This window comes from Sus scrofa, chromosome 15, assembly GCF_000003025.6.
Source record: "Sus scrofa isolate TJ Tabasco breed Duroc chromosome 15, Sscrofa11.1, whole genome shotgun sequence".
Classification (NCBI taxonomy): Eukaryota; Metazoa; Chordata; class Mammalia; order Artiodactyla; family Suidae; genus Sus; species Sus scrofa.
In genome coordinates, this window is record NC_010457.5 from 83,521,391 (window position 1) to 83,545,947 (window position 24,557).

General features: G+C 38.0%; 1 protein-coding gene across 2 annotated transcripts in view; it reads right to left on the reverse strand.

The window, feature by feature from the left end:
• The window catches only part of PDE11A (phosphodiesterase 11A), a 418,185-nt gene that overhangs the window by 155,309 nt on the left and 238,319 nt on the right, over positions 1-24,557 (reverse strand). For both annotated transcript variants that reach the window (XM_021076417.1, XM_021076416.1), the window contains exons 7-9: positions 18,734-18,809; positions 16,377-16,444; positions 15,344-15,436 (exon numbers count right to left, since the gene is read on the reverse strand). In XM_021076417.1, coding sequence (XP_020932076.1) covers positions 15,344-15,436; positions 16,377-16,444; positions 18,734-18,809 — 237 coding nt within the window. The remainder of the gene's footprint in view (positions 1-15,343; positions 15,437-16,376; positions 16,445-18,733; positions 18,810-24,557) is intronic.

Genomic DNA, 24,557 nt, shown 5'->3' on the forward strand with positions numbered 1-24,557 from the left:
ATGTTTTTTCAGGTCAGTCTCCCAAAGCAACAGAAATAAAAGCAAAAATAAACCAATGGGACCTAATCAAACTGATAAGCTTTTGCACAACAAAGGGAACCAAAAAAGACAACTTACAGAATGGGAGAAAATAGTTTCAAATGATGCAACTGATAAGGGCTTAATCTCTAAAATATGCAAACAACTTATACAGCTCAACAGCAAAAAAAAAAACAACAACCCAACTGAAAAATGGGCAAAAGACCTGAATAAACATTTCTCCAAAGAAGATATACCGATGGCCAACAAGCACATGAAAAAATGCTCAACACCACTTATTATTAGAGAAATGCAAATGAAAACTACCACGAGATACCACCTCACACCAGTCAGAATGGCCATCATTAATAAATCCACAAAGAACAAATGCTGGAGGGGGTATGGAGAAAAGAGAACCCTCTTGCACTGTTGGTGGGAATGTAAGTTAATACAACTACTATGGAGAGCAGTATGGAGATACCTTAGAAAACTATACATAGAACTACCATATGACCCAGCAATCCCACTCTTGGGCATATAGCCAGACAAAACTTTCCTTGAAAAAGACACATGCATGCACATGTTCACTGCAGCACTATTCAGAATAGCCAAGACATGGAAACAACCTGAATGTCCATCGACAGATGAATGGATTAAGATGATATGGTATGGAATACTACTCGGCCATAAAAAAGAACAAAATGCTGCCATTTGCAGCAACATGGATAGAACTAGGGACTCTCATACTGAGTGAAATAAGTCAGAAAGAGAAACAAATACCATATGATATCAGTTATATCTGGAATCTAATATACAGCACAGAGAACCTTTCCACAGAGAAGAACATCATGGACTTGGAGAATAGACTTGTGGTTGCCAAAGGGGAGGGGGAGGGAGTGGGATGGATGGGGAACTTGGGGTTAATAGATGCAGACTATTGCCTTTGGAATTAATAGGCAATGAGATCCTGCTGTGTAGTGCTGGGAACTATGTCTGGTCACTTGTGATGTGAGAAAAAAGAATCTATACATGTATGTACAACCGGGTCACCATGCTGTACAGTAGAAAGTTGACAGAACACTGTAAACCAGCTATAATGAAAAAATAAAAAAAATTAAAATTAAAAAAAAAAAGAAAGAAAAGGTAACTCTACCATGAGCTGGGAAGGGACAGAATCAGAAGTATTTGGTGATGAGATCACTCTAAAGTTTACTACAATGGTTTAGGCAATCAAGCAGCAAATTGTGTTAGAACTGTTTTTAAAATCAGAGCAAATGAATCCAATATATGAACTCTGGTATATGAATTTCATGGTGTTTGCTCAACTTTTGTTTATTTCCTAATTCTCTTCTGTATTTCAAAGAGTTGTGTTTGGTAGGCAGGGTTATAGTATATCCAGGATTACAGCATATCCTTATCAAATTCTTCATATATATAGTAGCATATATAGTATATGAAGTATATGGTCATTAAATATTGGTGATTTGACTAAACATATTCTAACTATAAAGAAAATTATTATAAGTGAGAGATTAGGATTGGGTTATTTCTATTCCACGACTTTTAGGAATTGCTTAGTTACTAATTTCAATTACTTCAATGTCCTTAGGGTGAAAGAAACAGCCTATTTCTTTTAAAAAAGTTGCATGTAGTAATAATTATTCTAATTTTTAAAAACTTTTTAGTAGTCTCTCATAAAAGATCTCAGCCATTAACAAATTTAAGAGGTTTTTTTTATTAATTCTTAGTATAATTCAATATGACTCTGTACATATGCATATTGGGCTATAATTTATAACTGTTTCAAAATAAATGTTCCTTCCTCAAAATTGCATTACTCCCCACATTATGTTTTAAAGTGAGGCTGTTTTTCTTAATCAAGTATGTTATTAAATGTATTAATGTTTCACAAATGCTTTTCTAATGAACTCCTTGCTTACTTGTTTTTCTTATTTGTTAATAGGAAGAGAGGAGAACATGGCATGTTTTTGGACTAATTGAGCAACTTGGATTGGTTAGATTGCTGTTTCTGAACTATAATACGCATCAATGGTTTTTCAAATCTACAATTTAATAGATTGAGATTTTAAATCAACTGGTTCTTCTTCATTATTTGTCCTTTAATCACTGTCATCACTATCTCACAAAACAGAAGCATGGCCCCCTGGTGTAGAAAACAGGCTCTACTTTGGCTCTCTTCCCACTTTCATTGTGGCCAGGCAAGGGCTCCAGTGGTAAATGCAGTCCTGCAATTGATAGGACATTCTCTAAAAGACACCTGGGTGCATAATCTGCACAATATGGCCCCTTGAAACAGACAGACCTGAGTTTGGATTCTGGCTCTGCTTCTAGCTGTGCAATGCAAGCCACAAAACTCTCTCAGCAAGTTTCTAAACCTTTCTCAGCCCCAGTTTGCTCATATGTTAAATGGTAATAATACTGTCTACTCCAAACTATTTTGGTGAAGGTTAAATGAAATACATATATAACTTAATATAGTACCTGAAACATGATAAACATTTAATATTTGTAGCATTTTCAAAAGTACAAAATAATAACATAACAAAAGGAGAAGAGAAGATAATAATGTAAATTAATGAAAGAAAAAAATGTGAAGCAAGCCAGAACAAGTTACCATGGGGACAATGCTAAATTACTCCAAACATCCTGCTACGTTTGGGAACTCTTGTTCAGGATCGCAAAGCACATTCTTTAGACCATGACAGAGGTGGTAAATTATTTGAGGGTGGATTTGATTTTGGAAAACCACCAAATATCACATAACAGGAAATAAAATGAATACACAGTCAACTTTTTTGTTAAAAAACAAAGTATGACAATGAAGTACTGAGATGAATTTTCTCTCTATAACCACCAGAATGATCCCTCTAAAATGTCAAGCAGCTCAAGTTCCTCACCTGAGGAAAGTCCTCTGATGGTTCTCCTCCATTGCCTTTACAATTAAGTACCAATTCCTTGCAGTTCCACAAGCATCTTGGTGATCTGGCCCCTACTACCTCTCCAGCCTCAGGCCTGCCTCTGCCCCTCTGTGCCTTTTGCCTCTAGCTGTACTGATAGCCTGAATAGCACGCAACCTCAGCCCTCCCGGCTTCTGCCAAACAACCTTCCTTCTCCCTAGCATGCTCCAGCTAGTTGTCTTTTAAAATTGTAAAGCTCACTGACACCTGTCACTCAGAAGTTACCTTCCCTACAAAGCGGTAAGGACAGAACTCTGACTAAGATGCCCTCTTCCATGGCTCTCAACCTCGTACCCTTTTGTCTCCCGGAACTCATCACTTTGTATGGCAACCACACTCTCACCTGTCTCCATCCTCTGCTGCGCTGAAATTACCTCGTGTTGTGCTGTGGCTTATGAAATTTATATACCATCCATCTGTATGTATATACCTCAGGGTTAGGTGGGTTCTTGGCACATAATAGATAATCCATTCATTACAATAATGATTATTTTTTACAAACCTCATAGTTGTCATGGAGGTATTTCAGAAATAGTTAAATGATGATAGGATTATTAGAAGAAGTGCACAGATTCCCCAGTTGACTATTTTTGCAAGGAAGCACTGCTTGTTCATATCTATGAGTCTTCGTTGCTGTTAAGAAGTTATCCTACTGGATTCTGGTATAAAATGATGTCTTATAAATAAAGTAGTAGTTTATTAATAATAATAATCATCATCATCATTATTATTATCATAACCTAAAGTATAATTATTATTGTTATTATTATTATAACCCAAAATATGAAATGAATACCCTTGAGGCCACACTGAAAGTAAATAAATAATTGAATAAACAAACAAATAAGTGATTAGAAGAGACAAATATCTTCACAGAAGAATACAGAAGTATTCTAGATCATTTATGTGGCTACTTCTCCCTCAAGAAGGTCAAGCATAACTCCCCACTCCTTAGTGTGGCTGTGCAGCGACTTCCTTCCAAGCTTTTGGAATGGGAAGGCAGGGAGAGGAACTCTGCAGTGAGGAGATCTGACAAACACTGCCCGGTCAGGTGATCAAGGTCAACATCAACAACAATAAGTCATTTCGAAAGTATGTGCCCTTGGGAGTTCCCGTTGTGGCTCAGTGGTTAACGAATCCAACTAGGAACCATGAGGTTGCGGGTTCGATCCCTGCCCTTGCTTAGTGGGTTAAGGATCCAGCGTTGCCGTGAGCTGTGGTATAGGTCACAGATGCAGCTCGGATCTGGTGTTGCTGTGGCTGTGGCACAGGCCAGCAGCCACAGCCCTGATTCGACTGCCTGGGAACCTCCATATGCCGCAGGAGCAGCCCTAGAAAAGGCAAAAAGACAAAAAAAAAAAAAAAAAAAAAGAAAGAAAGAAAGTATGTGCCCTTGACACGATGTGACAAAGTGGCACTCTACCTCTGTGGTCTTCGTCCCCCAAACCCATAATTTCAGTCTCATCATGAGAAAAACATCAGACAAATCCCAATAAAGAGATATCCTCACAAAATACTCTGATCAGTAGTCCTCAAAATTGCCAAGGTCATCAAAAAAAGAAATCCTGAAAAACTGTTAGCCAAGAGGAGCCTAAGGAGACATGATGACTGAATGTAACAGAGTTTTCTGGATGGGATCCTGGGACCAAAAAAGGACATTAGGTAAAGCCTAAGGCAATATGAAGAAAAAAATGGACTTCAGTTAATAGTGTAGCAATATCAGCTCATTCATTATAACAAATGTACTGCACTGATGTAAGATGTTAATGACTGGGGAAACTCGGAGCAGCATGTGTGGAAACTCTCTGTAATATCTTTCCAATTTTTCTGTAAATCTACAACTAGTCTGAAAACGAAGTTTATTTTTTAAAATGTTATCTTGCTGATTCCCCAGGAGGGTCGTCCTTTGCACTAAATAACCAAATGAAAACCTAGAAACTATCACTAAAACTGATAACCTACTGCTAGATTCTGGGAAGAATTTTCTCCATTTATAAGGCAGATGCAGCCAGACAGAGGAAAATAACCCCTGAAACAAATAAAGCAGGCCCACCAGGGCCCTGAAAGAAAATGGACGGGGCAGGGAGGGGCATTGTTCCTTCTTCTGCTGTCAGGGCTCTTACCCTAGGATCTGCACTAACCAAAACAGCAATCAGCTGACCTTCTACTGAATGGCAGCTGTCTTTGAAATATTAGCCTTCATCTTGGGGCACAGAGTCACTGCAAATAAAATACTGAATAACAGCGGGGACCTTATAACATAAGTAACAATTATTATTGACACTTTATGAGCACTGTGCTAAAGATTTTACCTGAATTATTTCCTTTTAGTCTCATAATAATCCCACAAAGCTGGGGAGAGGGAAAAATGAAGCACAGAGAAGTTAAATGATTGCTGAGAGATACACAGAAAAATGGCAGAGCTGGAATTAAAATCCTAACAGTCTAATTTTAAAGCCCACACTTTTAACCATTCTACCGCACTCTGTACAAAACCTTACTAGCAGCATATACTGAGGATTGGATTCTTATTGTACTTTTATTGTGATTTTTATTTGTACTTTACTTACTGGATTCATTCAGCAAAGATTTCTTGCATGTCTACTATGTGTCAGGTCCTGTGCTGGCACTGGACACATAAAGGTGAACCAGACACACAGACACACCCTTGTACCCAAGGGATCCACAGTGCACTAGGTTAGGGGGAGAATACACCATTTCAGCCCAGCAGAACCATGCTGGATCTGAACCTACATACTGGATGCTGAGTATCAAGGTGGAACTAAGTACCTCAATTTGCTTCCTTTCTGTATACCTAATAAAGGGGATTCCATGGCACATAAGTGGACAGTGAGAGAAGCTCAAGGCCAATCACAAAGCCTTACTGGTTGGCAAACACTGAAATCCAAGAGAAAGGGGATCATCATCATGAAAACTCAGATAATCATTTCCTGCAGCAGTCATTACCTTTCAGAAATCTTATGCTAAGTGTCTTCAACAAGATACAAGAAGAAAGAGCCTCACTGAAACTAGAGCAGAAGACTATGCAGGTAAAATGTGTTTGGATGAAATTTTAAAAACAAACAAAAGAACGAGATAACAAAGTTCAGCTGTTACTTTCTTGGGGGGCTCTCTGGGACATACCACAGTAGCCCCCTATTTCTAGTCACTCTTTTTGAAAACATCTTGCCTTGTTTTCTTTATGACAAAACATCATGAATTTATCTTGCTATTGTATTTGTTTACTTATCTGCTGCCTATCTTTTCACACTAGAATATAAGGTCCATGACAATATGAATATTATTTGTTTACTAAGGAATCCTCAGTGCCTAGAACAGCTTCTACCACAAAGTAGAAGTACAACAAATACACATTTAAATGGAGATGTGTTAACATATGGGCAATTTTCAAGGAAACACAAATTATAATAATTATAATAGAATTTAAACACACACTGGGGTAAATAAATTTTTTTTTAAACTGCAAAAGCTCAGGATTGACAGATCAATGGAAAAGAACAGACAGGCTAGAAATAATCTGATTTATGGTCAAATTTGTAGGCAATGGGAAGCCACTGATGGTTTTAGAGTAGAGGAGAGATACAACCCATATTTTACTTTAGGAAAATAAATTACGAGTGGAAAAGAAGAAATGAAAGCCAGGATTATTTACTTGAGTAAGTAGCATTATTACAGGAAAAAGGAAATAAAGACCTGAACTGTGGAGATGGCAATGGCAAAGGAGATACTGCAGGGACAAAACTGACTGGGCCTGGCAAGTGGCTGGATGTGGAAAGTGAGGGAGAAGAGAAGTTAATGACAAACCACTGTGAATGAAAACATCCTATCAATATTCTATTAATAACATAATACATATTTTTAATGGAATTTATAATTGTTATATATGTGAAGTCTGAACTTTTGGATGTATATACAGGAACTAACAGTTGGAAATAAAAGTCTGAAGCTTCAGAGGAGTGAAAAAAAGTGAACTAGGAATACATATTAGGGATCATCTGGTTGTATATGGCAGCTGAAGCCAAATGAGTAGCCCAAATTACTCAGGGAAAGAGTGCGTAAAGAGAAAATAGGGATTTCCTACTGTGGTGAAGTGGGTTAAGAATCCGACTGCAGCGGCTCAGGTCACTACAGAGGCATGGGTTTGATCCCTGGCCTGGTGCTGTGGGTTAAAGGATCTGGTGTTGCATATGTTCTCTATATGAAACTGGTATATTCATTTAAAAAAAAAAAAAAGGAGAGAGAGAGAGAAAATAGGAGAAAATGACTCAACCTTGAAGAATATTCAGAAGAGGGCTCAAGAGAGGAGGTTAAGAATAGACCAGAGAAGAACCACTTATGTGTAGAGTCTTAGAAGCCAAGGGAGGATGTAGTAGAAAACATGGAAAGCAGAACAATTTCTAGAGTTACGACTGATCTGCCTCTAACAAAAAGATTTTAAAAAATACTTTGTGACTTTAATTATCTACAGCAGATATTACTGACACAGAAGAAATGAAAACAAATATACTTCCTCATTGCTAGCTCAAGGAATGCCCTACATAGAATTTGCTGAATTCATCTACAAAATTATAAAGTGGTAATCACAGTTTTCATAGATATTTTACAAGACTATGTCCTAAATTTGCAAAACCAGGTGCTTACAGAAGCTGTTAGCAAGTCACAGAATGCTTCAGATAGCAATTAGGTATCTAATTAGGTATGTAATTAAGTTCATTCATTCATAAATAACACAAATAAGCAACTATTTCTTGGGTACCTACTATGGGTCAAGTACTATTCTAGGCACTGGAATAGAAATTGTTTTTTCTTTTACTAAAGAAAATGGAATTTTTACAGGAGTTCCTGTCGTGGCACAGCGGAAATGAATCCAACTAGGAACCATGAGGTTTTGGGTTCAATCCCTGGCCTTGCTTAGTGGGTTAAGGATCTGGCGTTGCCATGAGCTGTGGTGTAGGTCGCAGATGTGGCTCAGATCTGGTGTTGCTGTGGTTCTGGCATAGGCCAGCAGCTGTAGCTCCAATAAGACCCCTAGCCTGGGAAACTCCATATGCCGCAAGTGTGGCCCTGAAAAGAAAGAAGACCCAAAAAAAAAAAAAGGGAATTTTTACAGATAGCTGTAAAATTCTAGGAAATTACATGATGAGTCTTGTAATACAATATTAAAATTGCTGTTCCTTGTTTTTAAGGTTCATTGATTTTTGCTCTGGATCCTGATCTTTCCTATGGCCATGAAATAAACTAGTCATTTACAGGCTAATTACCATAGTGGACTGGTTCTTTTCTGTAATGGGAGAAAACGTCAATAGCATGAATAGATAGGAGAAGAATTCAGAATGGGGGCTGAGCATAGGCGTTCACTGATAGTCTTCTAGAGAACTCCTCAAAAGAAAGCAGAGGAGGAGTTTCCACTGTGGCTCAGCAGAAATGAATCTGAATATCCTGGAGGAGGCAGGTTCGAGCCCTGGACCCCTGACCTTGCTCAGTGGGTTAAGGATCTAGCGTTGCTGTGAGCTGTGATGTAGGTCGCAGACGTGGCTCAGATTTGGCGTTGCTGTGGCTGTGGTGGAGGCCAGTGGCTACAACTCCAATTTGCCTTGTAGCCTGGGAACCTCCATATACTGTGGCTGCGGCCCTAAAAAGATAAATAAATAAATTGCTTAAAAAAAAAAATACAGGAAGTGGGTTAAGAATCCTGCCGTAGTGTGATGGGTTCCATCCATGGCCCCAGAACTTCCACATGCCACAGGAGCAGCCAAAAGAAAAAAAAGAGAGAGAGAGTGAGTGAGTGAGAGAGAATGGAAGCCATTAGAAGTAGGTCAAAGAATAAATGGGTATTTAAAGCAGGGAGGAGAAAGCACCCTCTAGCCTCACCTCATTTCATCCACTGTCTCAACCTAATTCAACAATATTTATAAAGGAAGTACTAATATCCAATTCTGTGTCTGCCTTTTATGAAAGAAAACCTTGGAGATGTTATCACACAAACAGGTCACTCTATACCAATGGTTCTCGCCTTGCACCGTGTATCAGAATCACCAAGAAAACTTTTTGTAAATACATATGCTCTGTTTCTACTTCCAGAGATTTTGATTCAATCAGTTGAGAAAACAGCCCAGGTAACGATGTTTTTAAAAGCACCCCTGTTGATTCTAGAGCGTGAAATATGCTAGACTACCCTGCAGAGCCTGGGCAGCTTGTCATTGTAAATGAAATCTTTCTTTGGGCAACAGAAAGTAGCAAGTGAAAAGCTGAAGCCCACACTATCCATTTAGTTGGTCTTTAAAGAAGTTCAACAAATTTGGCATAATTATTTTCTTAGTCCCTTTTGGGGTTGGGGGGGGGTGCCTGGGGCATGCAGAAATGCCTGGGGCAGGGATTGAACCCACACACAGCAGCAACCCAAGCCACTGCAGTGGCAATGCCGGATCCTTAACCCACCATGCCACAAGAGAATTCCTCCCAGGGCCTTTTAAAAAGCCACAATATGATCATAAATTCATAAACCAGCTCAGTAAGAGTCTGGAATTTTCACAGAGAACAGCTTCCAAAGCTTTTCTTTCTTTCCTTCCTTCCTTCCTTCCTTCCTTCCTTCCTTCCTTCCTTCTTCCTTCCTTCCTTTCTTTCTCTTTCTTTCTTTCTTTTTATTTTATTTTTTTAAAGTAACTTACAATGTAATAGTGGCTACAATGAGAAACTAATTACCACATAACCATTTCAAGAAAGTAATTCATTTTGTGTTTCCTTTGGCTAAAAGAGGTGTTTATATAATCCGACATGTTTTCAATCAGTAAAGAAGAATTTACAAGTGGGAACAATTCCATTTCTGCTAGTGTGTTGCATTTAGCTTTGTAACTGATAACTTGTATCCTACAAATAAACATGTGTCATTGTATCCTACAAATAAACATGGGTCTTCCAAGGACTGACACTTCTCATTTGGACAATCATTGGATCATGGTCTGACAGTAACTTGGTCTGGAAAACATCATTTTGGTAGACAAAACAGGATGCTTAAGTGAGACTGTCTGAGCTTATAGTTGAGAACAACAGGTACTGCAATCTAAAGGGAGTGCTAGGCTGCCTAGGTCTTCCATGCAGGACTTGAGAAGAAGATGCCCCAAACTAGTCCCACTGCCTCCAAGTTAAGGTGCTTGATCCCCATCCCTGCCTTGGGTAAAAAGGCTAACAGTTCACGAGAGAACCCCATACTGAGGATTTCTTAGGTTTTCTTGAGGCTCCTTCCAGAGAAAAGCTTGTAGGACCTAATATGTATTCCTCCAGAGTGTAGTATGGGAATAACTGGTTCATGCCTAAAACTTCTAAAGGTTAATGGGAAGGAGGAGAGAGCTGCTTTGAGGAGGACTTGCATTTCAATCTAATGGTTGAAGACATGTGAGTTTTCCTATGGACCGAATGGACCCATGAAAGACATCCAGGTTTAAAAGGACCTTGACTTGGAAGCAACCCAAGTGTCTGTCAACGAATGAATGAGTACACAAAATGTAGTGTGTACTTACAATGGAATATTAACCAGCCTTAAAAAGGAAGAAATTCTGACACATGCTACAACATGGATGAATCTTGAAGACATTATGCTAAGTGAAATAAGCCAATCACAAAAGGACAAGAACCGTATGATTCCATTTATATGAGGTATCTCAAGTAGTGAAATTCATAGACATAAACTAGAACAATGGTTACCACAAGCTGTGAGGAAAGAAGAAAGAGGAGTTAGTGTTTATTAGGCACAGAATTTCAGTTGGGGAAGATGAAGCAGTTCTGGAGATGGATGTCAGTGATGGCTGTATAACAATATGAATGTATGTAACGCCACTAAACTGTACACTTAAAAATAGTAAATTTTATGTTGTGTCTATTTTACCACACAAAAAAACCAGGCCCTGACCAAGAAGACTTCCTGGAAAAGTGAGATGATCCTCATAGAGGAAGGGTCTGGATGGGCCCCCGGAAGCCAGGGGCTGTGAGAGGACTGTAACCTGTCAGTTAGGAAAGCAAACCCACATCAGGGACTGCCATCGGGGGATTTCTAGCCCAGGCAGTTCTCCGAAGAATTTAGCAAGGCAACAAGAGAATGTTACTGTCTGATAGAGGGCTTGAAACCAAGTTAAGACAGCAGCAGTCAATGTAAGGCTTTGCTTTCCTCTGCCTCCTCGTGCTCTCTGCACCTTGGGGGAGGAGGTGAAGTGAGAAAGAGTTTAAAAAGTCCATTATGACACTCTCCTGATCATAGGCCTTTAATCCTGGACAAAGGGAAAGCTCGGAGACTATATAATCGCCGCGTATGTCAGAAGTGCCGTGGAATCTGCCAGAGTTCACCCAGGAATGGGAAAGACCTATTCAAAAGAGTAAATTAAGGAAGAGGGATGAGAAAGAATAAAATGGCATTCTGTTGGCATCCTGTGAGTTTAACTTTTTCAATCACCCAGCTGGAGAGAAATCTCTCCTTGGAGCTTAGGAGAGCCTTCATGGGGAATCATCTCTTTTACATCTTTCCTTCTTTCTGCCTTCAGGAAGCCAGGCTAGTCTCTTAATCTTCACCTAAAGAAATACCCCAGGGGAGGGGGTACTTGGGAAGAGATGACACCCCCAAATAAATAATGATTTTCTGCTCATGGCTTATAAAGGGGGAAGGGGATACAGAGGTGTTGCTATGCCAGCCTGTGGCCAGCAAGTCTGTCACTAAAGTGTCTGCCAGCTCCCCCATCACAACCCTAGCTTCTCACTTTTGGAATGCTGATGTGGCTGCATGCATTCATTTATTTAATGCACTTATTGAGTACCATTATATAGAAAGCATCAAAAGGAATAAAAGACATATAAAACATGACCACATGCTTTGAGGCACATAAGTCCTAGTAGAGGAAAACATACAGAATCACCATTAACTGTAATATAGGGGCAAAGAGAGAAACAAATAACTATAAGATTAGAAGCTTTATAGCGAGAGGATTACATTTAAATCAAGCTTTGAATGATGGGACAATTTTGAGAGAAGATGGCATAATTGGAACAGACTAAAGTGGAGAGGACGTTAGAGCAAAGATCAGATGGCAGAGAAGCAGGTGGCTGATTTGTAGACTATGATGTAGTTGAGTTTGTAATTAGCATAGAAAACTCTGAGAAGAGAAATGAGGGCCAAGGGCAGGAAGATAGTTTGGTATGAGATTTCCAAGGGCTTCAAAGGCCAGAAGTTTGCAGTGCGATAGGTAATGGGGGAGTAATTTAAGGTCTGTGAGTAGGCGAATGATGCAATCTAAAATATGGTTTAGGAAGAGCAAATATAAGGCTATTACAATTGCTCAATCAAAAGGTAATGAAGCCCTTAAGTACGATGGTTGCTGTGGTGATTGGAAAGGAGGAAATGGATGGGAGAGGCTTTGGGGACATAGAATAAATGGGGCTTGGCTCCTGATTGCATATGCCCTTTCCACACCCTCTGTTTGACCTTCATTCCTTTCCTCCTTTGATCATAAAGGTGTATAAGGTGTCCCTTAATACACTGACTTACATTTCCTGGAAAATTTCTCATCAGTGTTTGGTAAAGCTTCATTTGCAGTATCTATGAAAGATACCCCAAAGGGCAATCCTTGATGTTGAAAACGAAGAAGTAAAATTCCACATCTATGTTTGTGTGTAGCTTCTTTGTATTCTAGACTTATAGGTAAAGTTCCCTCCCTTTTATCCTAGGATCCTTACTGTCAGAAAATGTAAACACACATCTGTATATTTTTCCTGAAATCTGCTGCTCATGCAAAATGGAAATCAGGATCATAAAAGTTATTAAAAGTGATAGTAAATTCCTTTTTTTTTGTTCTGTTATTCAGCTTTAAGAGCATGTCTGCTCTCTGAGAGCCTTAGAGTATTAATTTTATATATTTAGGGGAAAAAAAAGACTTCAACAATAGAACTAAGTGACTGAATTATGAGAAACTAGGAAAAGCAATCATCAAATAATTGTGTTCATAATTCAATTAAGTAAAATCCAGATAAGGTATTAGTCACTTCACTTTGTAAAGGCCAGAAAAGTGGAAAATATTTTGTATGTTTATATTTCTATTTTCCACCTTTTGTGGATTAAGCTAAAACAGGCTGAAGTTGCCAGCATGTGGAACAGGAAAGGGACTCTCTGGCAGGCAAGTCTTTTGGTGGAGGCTTTGCCCATGGAGATGAGCACTTTTTGATGACCTACATGCTGTTCTTGACATGGGGAATTTTGTCTAGGATCTAGGAAATAAGGGATCTGTTTTCAGCTAATGCTTTGAGCAGGAAATGATCTTCTTGATAAAATGGGCAAAAATTTACAACCCTTCTCCAGCCCCTCAATCAGCAGTTTTACAGCAGTCTTGGGCTGAGCAGACTCCGAACTCATTGCTGATTAGGGACAGCAAGTGCTCTGGTTAATAAAACAGCTAACTGTAACGAAATGTTTTCTCTCAAAACTTTCCCTGCATTTTTTAAAATTATTGGAGTTAATTTTTCTTTTTAAAAAATTTATTATTATTAAAGTATAGTTGATTTACAATGTTTCATCAAGTTCTGTTGTACAACAAAGTGACCCAATCACTCACATTTCCCTCTGCTGTACAGTAGGATCCCATTGCCCATCCATTCCAAATATAACAGTTTGCATCCAAAAAACCCCTCAAATGCCCATCCATCGCACTCCCTCCCTTCCCCCCAGTCTGTTTTTCTTTATTTAACAGTTAAAATACCTTTCTCAGCATACCCATTTAACATATGAAAAACTGAGAGGGTAAACAGCTTGCTCAAGAACAATAGCTGCTAAACCAGAATTCAATCCTAACTAAACTAAATCAGACTAATGTCAAAGACAAAGCTTTAAATCTTCTCCCTACATGGCCTTTGACTCTGATAAAGCCCACAGCCTCCTTCTGCAGGGGAAATGGATGTGGAGTGAGGCTGGCACTAAAAGACTATGGTTGCCAAGGGGGAAGGGGAGGGAGTGGGATGGACTAGGAGTTTGGGGTTAGTAGATGCAAACCATCACTGAGAATGGATAAGCAATGAGGTCCTACTGTATAGTACAGGGACCTATATCCAGTCTCTTGTGACAGAACATGATGAAAGATAATATGAGAAATATATATATATATATATATATATACACATTCTTTGGTTGGTTGTAGGTTTAGAGCTCACTTGTGTATTAATTCATCCTATAAATATTGTGTTTATTCCTTACTGTAAGGTCTTACATGTAAACAAAGTGGGACTATCCCAGAAGGAGAGTACCCCCGCCTTCATTCTGTTCTTTCCTTCCTCCCTCTCTCCCTCCCTCCATCTACCCATCCAAAACCATTCAATAAATACCACTTGTGTGCTAAGTACCTTGCCAGGTGCTGGGAATGGGACAAAAAAGATAAAAATCCCTGTGCTTCTAGAGTTCACTGTCTGGTTAGGAGAAAAAAATATATACAGAAAGGACTATTAATTTTACATCTTTTAAACCTCAAATCAGAGTTCTGCAGGTACCACTGGCTCATCTACTTACCCTCTCCCTTGGTTTTCTCTTTCTACCAATGTACACAGAATATTTTGAAGATTGTACATGCATTACGTCACACTGTTCTACATCATGTTATCTAGACATGGACACTTTATCTGCCCTACAAATTAGTATTTCATAGATACAAACAAAATTTTTGACAATAGCTACAGAGTAGAAGCTGACAAAAAAAAGTCTTGGGTCTACACAAGCCGTGATTCAGGAGAGATAAGCACTGTACTTTTAGAACTTAGTGGACCTGAAAGGAGATTCAGTCACAGGCCTGGGAAACAGGTCAGTGTTCTCAGTGAGATGTATATATCTGTTGGGGAGGGGGTGAGTTGGATAATCACAGAATCAGTTTCTCCCATCTGAGTCACATATCTCCATAGCGAGGTGTTTTTTTTTTTCTTATAGTAAGAAAAGTTGAGAATTTCCAGAATATCTATACATATTCAAAATATGTTCATATTGCATTTAAAATCCTGACATGATTTTTGGATCATCATTTTTAATGGTTAAAATATTTAAACATTATTTAAAATCTGCATTTAACTGTGGAACATAGATGGAAGGGCTTCAAGGAACCTGTGATTACCCAGAAATTACATGTGCATATGTGCATTTTTCTAAAGAGGGTCTCTAACTTCCATCAAGTTCAAACCTATGACTCTAAAATGGTTAAGACCAAAGAATAGGTAATAAAAAATTGAGAAATTAAGCCCCATTATAAGGACTGTTTTTACTTCATAAAATTAGGGCCTGCTAGCATAAATTCTGACGTAAATATTGTACTTACATCAAGAGCCACAGACTGCTTGGCCCACGACTTCTTCACTTGATCATACATAATTGTATTGTTGATGCCAAGGCCACAAAAGATGACAAAAGCCTAGGAAAGAGGAGGCTCACTAATTAAAAACTGCAGTAACTCACTGACATAATGTAATATGAAAGCAGGCAGTCATCTGGGATGGACTTGAAAGTATAATTTTATTGTACACAGAAGTAGGCCTTGGGGAAATATGTACATTAAAATTCTTAATTACTATTGTCATGTAACAACTTTATCGCTCACATTGCACATGATAAAAATTATTAATATAACGTTATTGTGAAGAAATGACTTTATATATTTAAAAATGTACTTAAGTTCATTTAAATGTTCTCTTGATTTATTTAGGCTGTGAACCAATTTTAGTAATTTCATTCCATTTAACAAAAAGCAACCTCTTTCAGTAGCTAGGCTATAAAATATTTTGGTAAAGAAACAAAGTGAGTGTATTCATAAGGTAGATATTAATGGGATGGAGGATTGATTTACAGCCAGTTAGTGAACAAGTCCTGACCTATTCTCAGCTAGGGAAAAATAATCATAGGGTTTTTATGTTGGCTCCTAGTACAAAGTCTACTAGGAAGCCTGTTCAAAGCTAACCTCTGCAGCTAGAGGGCAGACTGGAGTAAAAGGAAGCTTGTGAGTATAAGAAAGGTGATGGCAGAGCTGGCTAGGTGTCTCATGACTGAACACCCACAAATAAGATAAGGATAAGACAATTTATACGTTGGAGATAGGAGGGAGGCGCTTTAATTCTGTACTGAGATTAAGAGAAAAATAATCAGTTGGGATAGAAATAATCTAATTTATGAGAAAAAGAGTCAAATCTTACCTAAACATTGATATATTCTTCAAATCTACCTTTAAATTTTGTCACACTATCAAAGAATAAGGATTAATAATTGTTAGTTAGTAATTATCCTTACTAATGCGGGTAAGCTGTAACCAGGAGACTACTGGTGACTCAGCTATAACCCCTGGTTCACAAATTTCTTACCTCAAAAAGTCGTTGATCTGCATCATCGAAAGGCTTCCCATCAAGTCTGTTTAACACTTGAGCCACTCCTGTGAGAAGAGATTGGGATATGCGGTAATTTTCAGCACTGGACACTGTTACTACAACAGAGAAACCCCAGATGACTTCATGCCTCTTTTAATCATTGGTTACTCTAACAATTGCTGCCTCCATGAGAGTAGATCTGAGGTGTACAGGGATGTAGTCTATTTTCCAGGTTGTGCTAGCCAGACTGGGTCTCAGGGAAGCCTGGAGTTTTACCAGGCATCAATCAGATTCCCTGAAAATGGTTTTTAAGATGACTATGGACAATAACTGATTTATCTGGCATCTATACATATATATACGTAATTATACAATGCACACATATACATGTATATGCCTAATATATATAACTGTGTGTGTACATATATGCATATATATACAATTACATACATACATATACATACATACATCTGAATATCTATAACTGGATATATAGACACATATATACACAATTACATATATATATACACATATACATATATATCACCTGAATATGTATAACTGTGTGTATATGTATACCCATATATACACACAAATATATATATAATATAAACAGTTTTTCAATTCTTGAAGCCCAGTGCTCGAGTGAGGCAGCATGGCATAGTGATTAAGAACACAGGCTCTGGAGTTACACTGTCTTGGTTTGAATTTCAACCTCACCATCCGTCGTGTTACCTTAAGCAAGTTACCTAACATTTTTAACAGTGAATTTCCTCGTCGGTAAAATGGAGATTAAAATTTAACTATCTCAGAAGACGAAATGAGATAACATCTGAATGTTTGTGAAGGATATTGCTCCACACGGGGCGGGGGGACCATTCAAGAAATGTTAGTGATTATGAAACAGTTAAGCTTCAAAGCAAGGTTAGTTTTGTTGCCTGCTACCAATGGGGTTCAAGTAATCCTAACTTAATTTGTGTGTGTCTTCTTTCCAAAGTTCATTTCCAGAATTATATCAGATGTTTTGGGCATGACTATCAAAGTATACAAGTCTAACCAGAAAAATTCAGCAATCTTGAAAACCATACCCTTGTGTCTCTATTTAGTACAAACAAAAAAAATTACTGTAATTCTAAAGCATGCTGATATTTTAAAAAAATACTTAACTTCCCATTTGGGAGGTAAGTCAGCATATGCTAGAAGACATGTATAAAAAAACACAAATCTCTTAGTGTGTAATAGGCAAACCACAGTCTTAGTTTTGAAAAAATAGCAGATGTTTACTGTTAGGAATGAAGCGTAGAACTGCATGTGAAATTGCCACTGGACATCTACAGATATCTCATGGTGTTTTTCATGGATTTTCTCTTGTCTTTAAACTTAAATACATTTGAAACTCTATACATGATGTAATTCATTGCTTTGTACTAGGGGCTCAAATTCTCAAATCTTAGAATATTCTTTCTGTTCAGTAATGTACTAATATTTTTCTGCAAATTAGGCAGACAGATGAAAAATTTTTCTTAGAATTCAAGTTGCAACAATATATACAGAATATTAAATCATTTGGTAAATAGCAATATCTTAGAGTTTAAGAGGCAACCTTAGGGGGGAGCAAAGAGGCAAATACGTACATTAGTTACCAAATATCTTGGTTACATTTTATATCTTAGAAAAAAACTCCACATTTTCATTGTGTTTCAATAAGTTAACTTATGTTTTCATCCTTTTTGACTTCTCAACTACTGACCCCTTCTTGCCTAGACCACTTTCTTATGTTTGAGATTTTTCCAGACTGAAAGCAAAGGAGTTGGGAGGGACAGAAAAAGGAAACTGCTTTGGCCCACGATTCCCTTATTCTAGGGAAAGTATAATCTATTTTGGAGCCATCTAGGCAGAAAGATTCATGTTCAATACATGTATAACAATGCATGTCCTTTTTTCTTTGGATTTACTCCATGTGTACAAGCATAGTGTAAATATATAAATGTACAAGGAGTTAAGAAACCTGAGTTTTATTTGGGACCCTGCTACCAACTCAAGTCTTTTTCCTCTCTCTCTCTCTCTCTGGGCCTCAATTTCCAGAGTAAAATAAGAGTTCAATTAGCTGCTTTCTGAAATCCCCTCTACCTTCAAAATGATTGGTTCTTATTTAAAGGGATAAATATTTGTTCACAGTCTTGATTAACATTGCTTCATTAGGAGTCTACACCTATGAGATTATACAGGAGTTTGAGACATAAGTTGATGAGTACTGGTCATAAAAAGGGGGACATATAAAAAAGATATCTGATATGTCTTAAAATAATTTCCATTTCTTTATAGAAGTTTGAACTATTTAAGTAATGTCTTACCAATTATTTGGTGGTTGCTATTCCAAATAGGCACACAGAGAACAGACCTTATGTGAAAACCAGATATCTGGTCAGCCTAGGATATAAAAAAGTAATTAGTTAAAATTAAATATCATCTATCCATTCTGACTTAGAGCTTACCACTCTTCACAACAAATGTTTTAAAATAACTTTTAAAAAGATATAATCCAATTTTGTTTTTCTCTTTTTAGGGCCACACCTGCAGCATATGGAAGTTCCCAGGCTAGAGGTCGAGTCGGGGCTGCAGCTGCTAGCCTATGCCACAGCCACAGCAGCGCTGGATCTGAGCCATGTCTGTGACCTACACCACAGCTCATGGCAATGCTGGATCCCTAACCACTGAGCGAGGCCAGGGATTAAACCTACATCCTCATGGATGCCAATCAAATTCATTTCTGCTGAGCCACAATGGGAACTCCATAATGTAATTTTTAATGCATATATATACTCACCTGTCTCTTTTCATTTAAAACATCACAATGAACATCTCAAGGAAATCAAGCCCTAACTAAAGACGAATCAACCAATAAACCCCACACAATTCCTGAAGCCACAGAAAGTGGGATGGAAAACTATCCTGGTCATCAGACAAGAACCAACCTCCACCAATTCCTGAAGCCACAGAAAGTGGGATGGAAAACTATCTTGGTCATCAGACAAGAATTCTGGCAACTGTTTCTGCTTTGAGTATTTAAAGCACTTTAATTAAACTAGGGGTCATATTTCTCTTTGATTGAGTATATCTGTTAGTAAAAAAAAAAAGAAAATGAGCCTACAATGCTGCTATATGTGTATTTATTTTGATACTCCATATTTCTAACACTACTGATTTATTACATATGTTGTAAAATCATATAAAAATTGAAGTTGCAAAGGATAAGGTAAATGTGGAGGTTCAACAATATTTTTGCACCTTCACAGATTGTTAGGAGAGATATCTGAAATGCAAATGTACAATTATCAGCATAGGAAACATCATTCAGTAACAAGCTCCACCTAATATTAAAACCAATGGTCCATATTTGAACTGTTAGATAAGAGCTACTAAAGACTAAAAGGGTGTCAGTGAATTGATATGACCTTGACCTCTGGTGATAAAGGTCAACCTGTCATATTAATCTAATCAGAGAAAAAAGATATTAAGTTTTGGATTCTGGTTGTTGGGATAAAAAGATATTTTTATATTTCAAAATATTCATTGTAGAAGTTAACAGCTACATAGTTTAAAAATTTGAAGTTGGAAGTTAGCTTACACAGCTAAATTTTATATTTGGATGTTTTTGTTTGTTTTCCCCTGAGGAATTAATTTTCTAGATGTCTTCTACTCTTGATACCAACATGTTAGTTTCTTTCTTAAAGTAATTTTTTGGTCTTATTCTTGAAAGCTCTCACCATCCCTAGCTCATGAAGATATTCTCCTATTAGTTCCCTAGATTCTTTATTATCTTAACTATCACACTTAGAACTACAATACAGCTGAAAATAATTTTTGAGTATAGTGTAAGCTGATAATCAAAATTTGTGTGTGTGTGTGTGTGTGTGTGTGTGTATCCAATGACCTAGAACTAATTATGGGGAGAAAAATACCTCTCACCATCATTCTCCAGAACCACTTTTTTCATTATCAAGAGTCTATACATTTACGGCTCTTCTTCTGGACTCTATTCTACCTCATTGATCTATGTATCTATCCTATGACAATACCATCTTGCCTCAAATAATAAAGTCTTATACCAAGTCTTGGTATCTGGTAGTGTAAATTCTTCAACGTTGCCCTTTTTTAAGATTGTCTTAATCATTTTTGGCCCTTGGCATTTCCATATAATTTCAGAATCAACTTGAAGTTTAAACACACACACATACACATACACAGTACAGATTTTTATTGAGATTCTACTGAATTTATCAATCAATTTAGGAAAGAATTGACATCTTTCATAAAATTGAGTATTACAACCAGCAAAGATCCCTCTATTTAGAGCTCTTAAAAGCTCTCCAAGAAAAGCTTTATAGTTTTCTATGCAGAGGACTTAAGAGTAATTTGTACCTGGTATTTTAAAAGTCTGTGTTATTACAACTGGTATTATTAATTTATTTTCTAATGCTTTTAATTGACATATAGAAGTATAATTGATTTTTGTAAATTGATATATAGAGGTATAATTTGAGTGTATATTGCTAAATTCAATTATTAACTTTAATATCTGGAGTGCTTTGAATTTTCTAGGCACATTATTATGCCATCTTACTCTTCCATTCTATGCCTTTTTAATCATGTGATTTTTAGATGATGTGATTTTTTTTCTTTTTCTGTTTGTTAATAGGGTGAATTATATCAATTGATTTTTTTTTTTTGTCTTTTGTCTTTTGTTGTTGTTGTTGTTGTTGTTGTTATTGTTGCTATTTCTTGGGCCGCTCCCGCGGCATATGGAGGTTCCCAGGTTAGGGGTTGAATCGGAGCTGTAGCCACTGGCCTACACCAGAGCCACAGCAACGCGGGATCCGAGCCGTGTCTGCAACCTACACCACAGCTCACGGCAACGCCAGATCGTTAACCCACTGAGCAAGGGCAGGGACTGAACCCGCAACCTCATGGTTCCTAGTCGGATTCGTTAGCCACTGCGCCACGACGGGAACTCCATATCAATTGATTTTTAAGAATTCCAGAAAAAACAAAACCAAAAACGAGGGCATAAATCCATATAATAAATCAATCATCCATACACTCTTTCAACATGTATTTATTTACCACCCCCTATGCATAAGACACAATGCTGGCTGTTAAAGATGTAAAAATGAATTCAAATAGTTATTTCCCTTGAGGAGCTCACAGTCTAGTAAAATCAGTGTCTAAAACACTACTGAAAAGCCAGCAACTAACTGTGCTTAAAGAAATCAGGAGAAGTTTTAGCTCCTTAAAAGTGAGTTCTTGAAGATGAGGGTGACAATTATGATGATAAGTCAACATTTATTAACTGCTCATTTGATGACAGGTACCTTGCTCAGCACTTCCACATGCGTTATTGCATATACTTGTTTAAACAGCCCTGTGAGGTAGGTGCTGTTAACACCTTCTCATCAGATAAGACTTAGAGAGATGGACTGCCTTGAAAGTGGACAGACTGGTTCAAAAGAAGCCAGACAATAGCAAACACATCCATCAAAGTTATCTTCCAAAAGAACAAAGTGGTGTTCTTCTCCTCCCTGAGGAGAGAGTCTGAATTTACAGCACTGCTAGTGAGCACAAAGAGAAAGAAGTAGATTTAAGTGAGGCCTTGGGAGGTGTAACCTGCAGACTTGAGCTGCCCAGTGCAGCACTAGAGTGGTTGGGTGTGTTTTGTTTTGCTGAGGGTCATACATAATTGCCAGTGGTCCTGTACTAGCACTGACCAGTAGGCACAATCGCCTCTACCAACTCTGGGATAACCATAGTCCCTAGCTAAACTCTCCTAGGAAATCTGAAGCAGCTAAAGGAGGAGGTCATAGTCCAAGAAGGAAGGGAACATGTGGTGAGTAAGAGGAACAGGGAAAGTGGCAGCCTGAGAGGCTTGGTGGTAAGAAAAACAAAACTTTGGCTGTTTGTGAAATAAAAGAAAATTTTGCTTACCAAAAATTGTTGTAGGAGTCCCCACTGTAGCTCAGTGGAAACAAACCTGATTAAGATCTACAAGAATGCAGGTCTGATCCCTGGCCTTGCTCAGTGGGTTAAGGACCCAGCATTGCTTGGCTGTGGTGTAGGCCGGCAGCTGCAGCTCTGATTTGACCCCTAGCCTGGGAACTGCTATATGCTGCAGGTGTGGCCCTAAAAAAAGAGAAAAAAAAAGTTCTATTTTCCCAAAAGGATTTTTGTTCTAGGGAGGTGAGGACATGTGTGTTTCCATCCCTACAAAAGACAACATTAAGATTCCTGGTTTGAGTAGGGGTGAGGGAGCTCCTTGAAGTGGGGGACATAGGAAGTTTGAGGGAAACGATTCACATAACAATTGTGAGGGCAACGGAAGGGAATGACAGAAGAAGAAACTGGTATTAATTGAGTGGGTAAAATCATCAAGAAAAAAACCTGTCCAATAAAAAGATAAAAAAGACAAAAAAATTGAACATGAAGGGACACAATATTTAGAGCAGGAAGAAGAAGATGCAGTCAGTGAGAGGGTTGGGAAAGAACTTCAAAGCTCATACATACTTAACTCATTGCTTAGGCTTTATAGTATTTCTAATGTGTGAACACATTGCTACAACCTTTCTAGAAATAGATGAGCACATTTCCAGAGTCTAAAAAGTATAAATACTTTTGACTTATCAATTTTATGTCTAGGAATTTATCCTATGGTAATTATCATAGCTATGTACAAAAGTTTACATATAAAGGTGTGAACCATAGCATTATTTATGATAATGATACATAGAAATAACCTGCATATTCCACTGGAGGGATTTGAAGTCAGTGAAGTTAAGTCATAGCACAATGAAGTATTATCCATCTAATTAAAATCAAGCTATAGAAGAATACCTGCAAACAGGGAAAAATTTAACATATGGGGTGATAAGAGTGTGGGTGTTAGTGGGTATACAAACACCTATTATATACATTGGAAAAATCCTGGAAAAATTATCACCACAATAGTTCCCTTTGAATTGTTTGCCCATGGGAGTTTTTGTTTGTTTCTTTGTTTTTAAAATAGACTTTATTTTTAAAAAACTGTTTTAGGTTCATAGCAAAATGAGAGCAAAAGTGATAGGGATAAACTAGGCAAAGGTGGTTGCAGAAGTCCCAATAGGGGATCATAGATAAAGAGGGAAACCTGGAGAATGTGGGAGACCACTCTTAGCTCAAGAAAGCCATCAGAACAAGGCAGGCTTGCTAGACTAGCGGAAATGAGAGAATTGCCTCAGGTCATAGGGTGGGGGATAGGATGAGGCTTGCATTCAGATTCCAAAGAAGGGCAAGAGTTTGAGGACCGCCCTACAGCTGACTTGAATACACACCTTACTGGATACTAAGGAGGAGCTACTACTCCCAGAAAGGAAGAGAGGGCCTTTCCAACCCCCACTCCTCTTGGATGATAAAACTATGGCCCACCAGATCCTTGGGGCAGAGCTTTTTTGTCTGCCCATTTGCATCTCTCAAAAGCGTCCTATCCTAATAAATATGTTTCTTGTCTATCACTTTGTCGCTCGTTGAATTCCTTCTGCTCGGAGGCATAAAGAACCTGAACCTTGGTGAGTCCAGACACAGGGTGAGTAATTCTAACATAAAACTGTGGGTTTAAGTCCCAATCTGGCTTTAGGCTGGGTTCAAGTCCCAATCTGGGTTTTGGCTGGGTTCGAGTTCCAGCACGTGGGCTCAAGCCCCAAACTGTGTTCTGGCTAGGTTCAGGCCGTTAGTGTTGTCAGTTTCAAAAGGAGAATTTCCATGTCCCCTCTGCACCTCCCTCCCATCAACATCCCTCACCAGGATGTTGCATCTGATGAACCCATACTGATTCATCATGATGAATCATCATCCAAAGTCCATACATATTAGGGTTCACTTTTGATGCTATATGTTCTCTAGGTCTTGACAACTTTATGATGACATATATCCACCAGATATTATTATACAGAGTAGTTTCGCTGCCCTAAAAATCCTCTTACTCTACCTATTCATCCATCTATTGCTGCTCACTTCGGGGCAACCCTTATCTTTTTTCATCCAGCTCCAGTGAGGTATAATTGACAAAACTGTAACATACTGAAAGTACACAATACGATGATTTGATATATTTATATATACTGTGAAAGAAATCTGCCTCTGGGAGTTTTT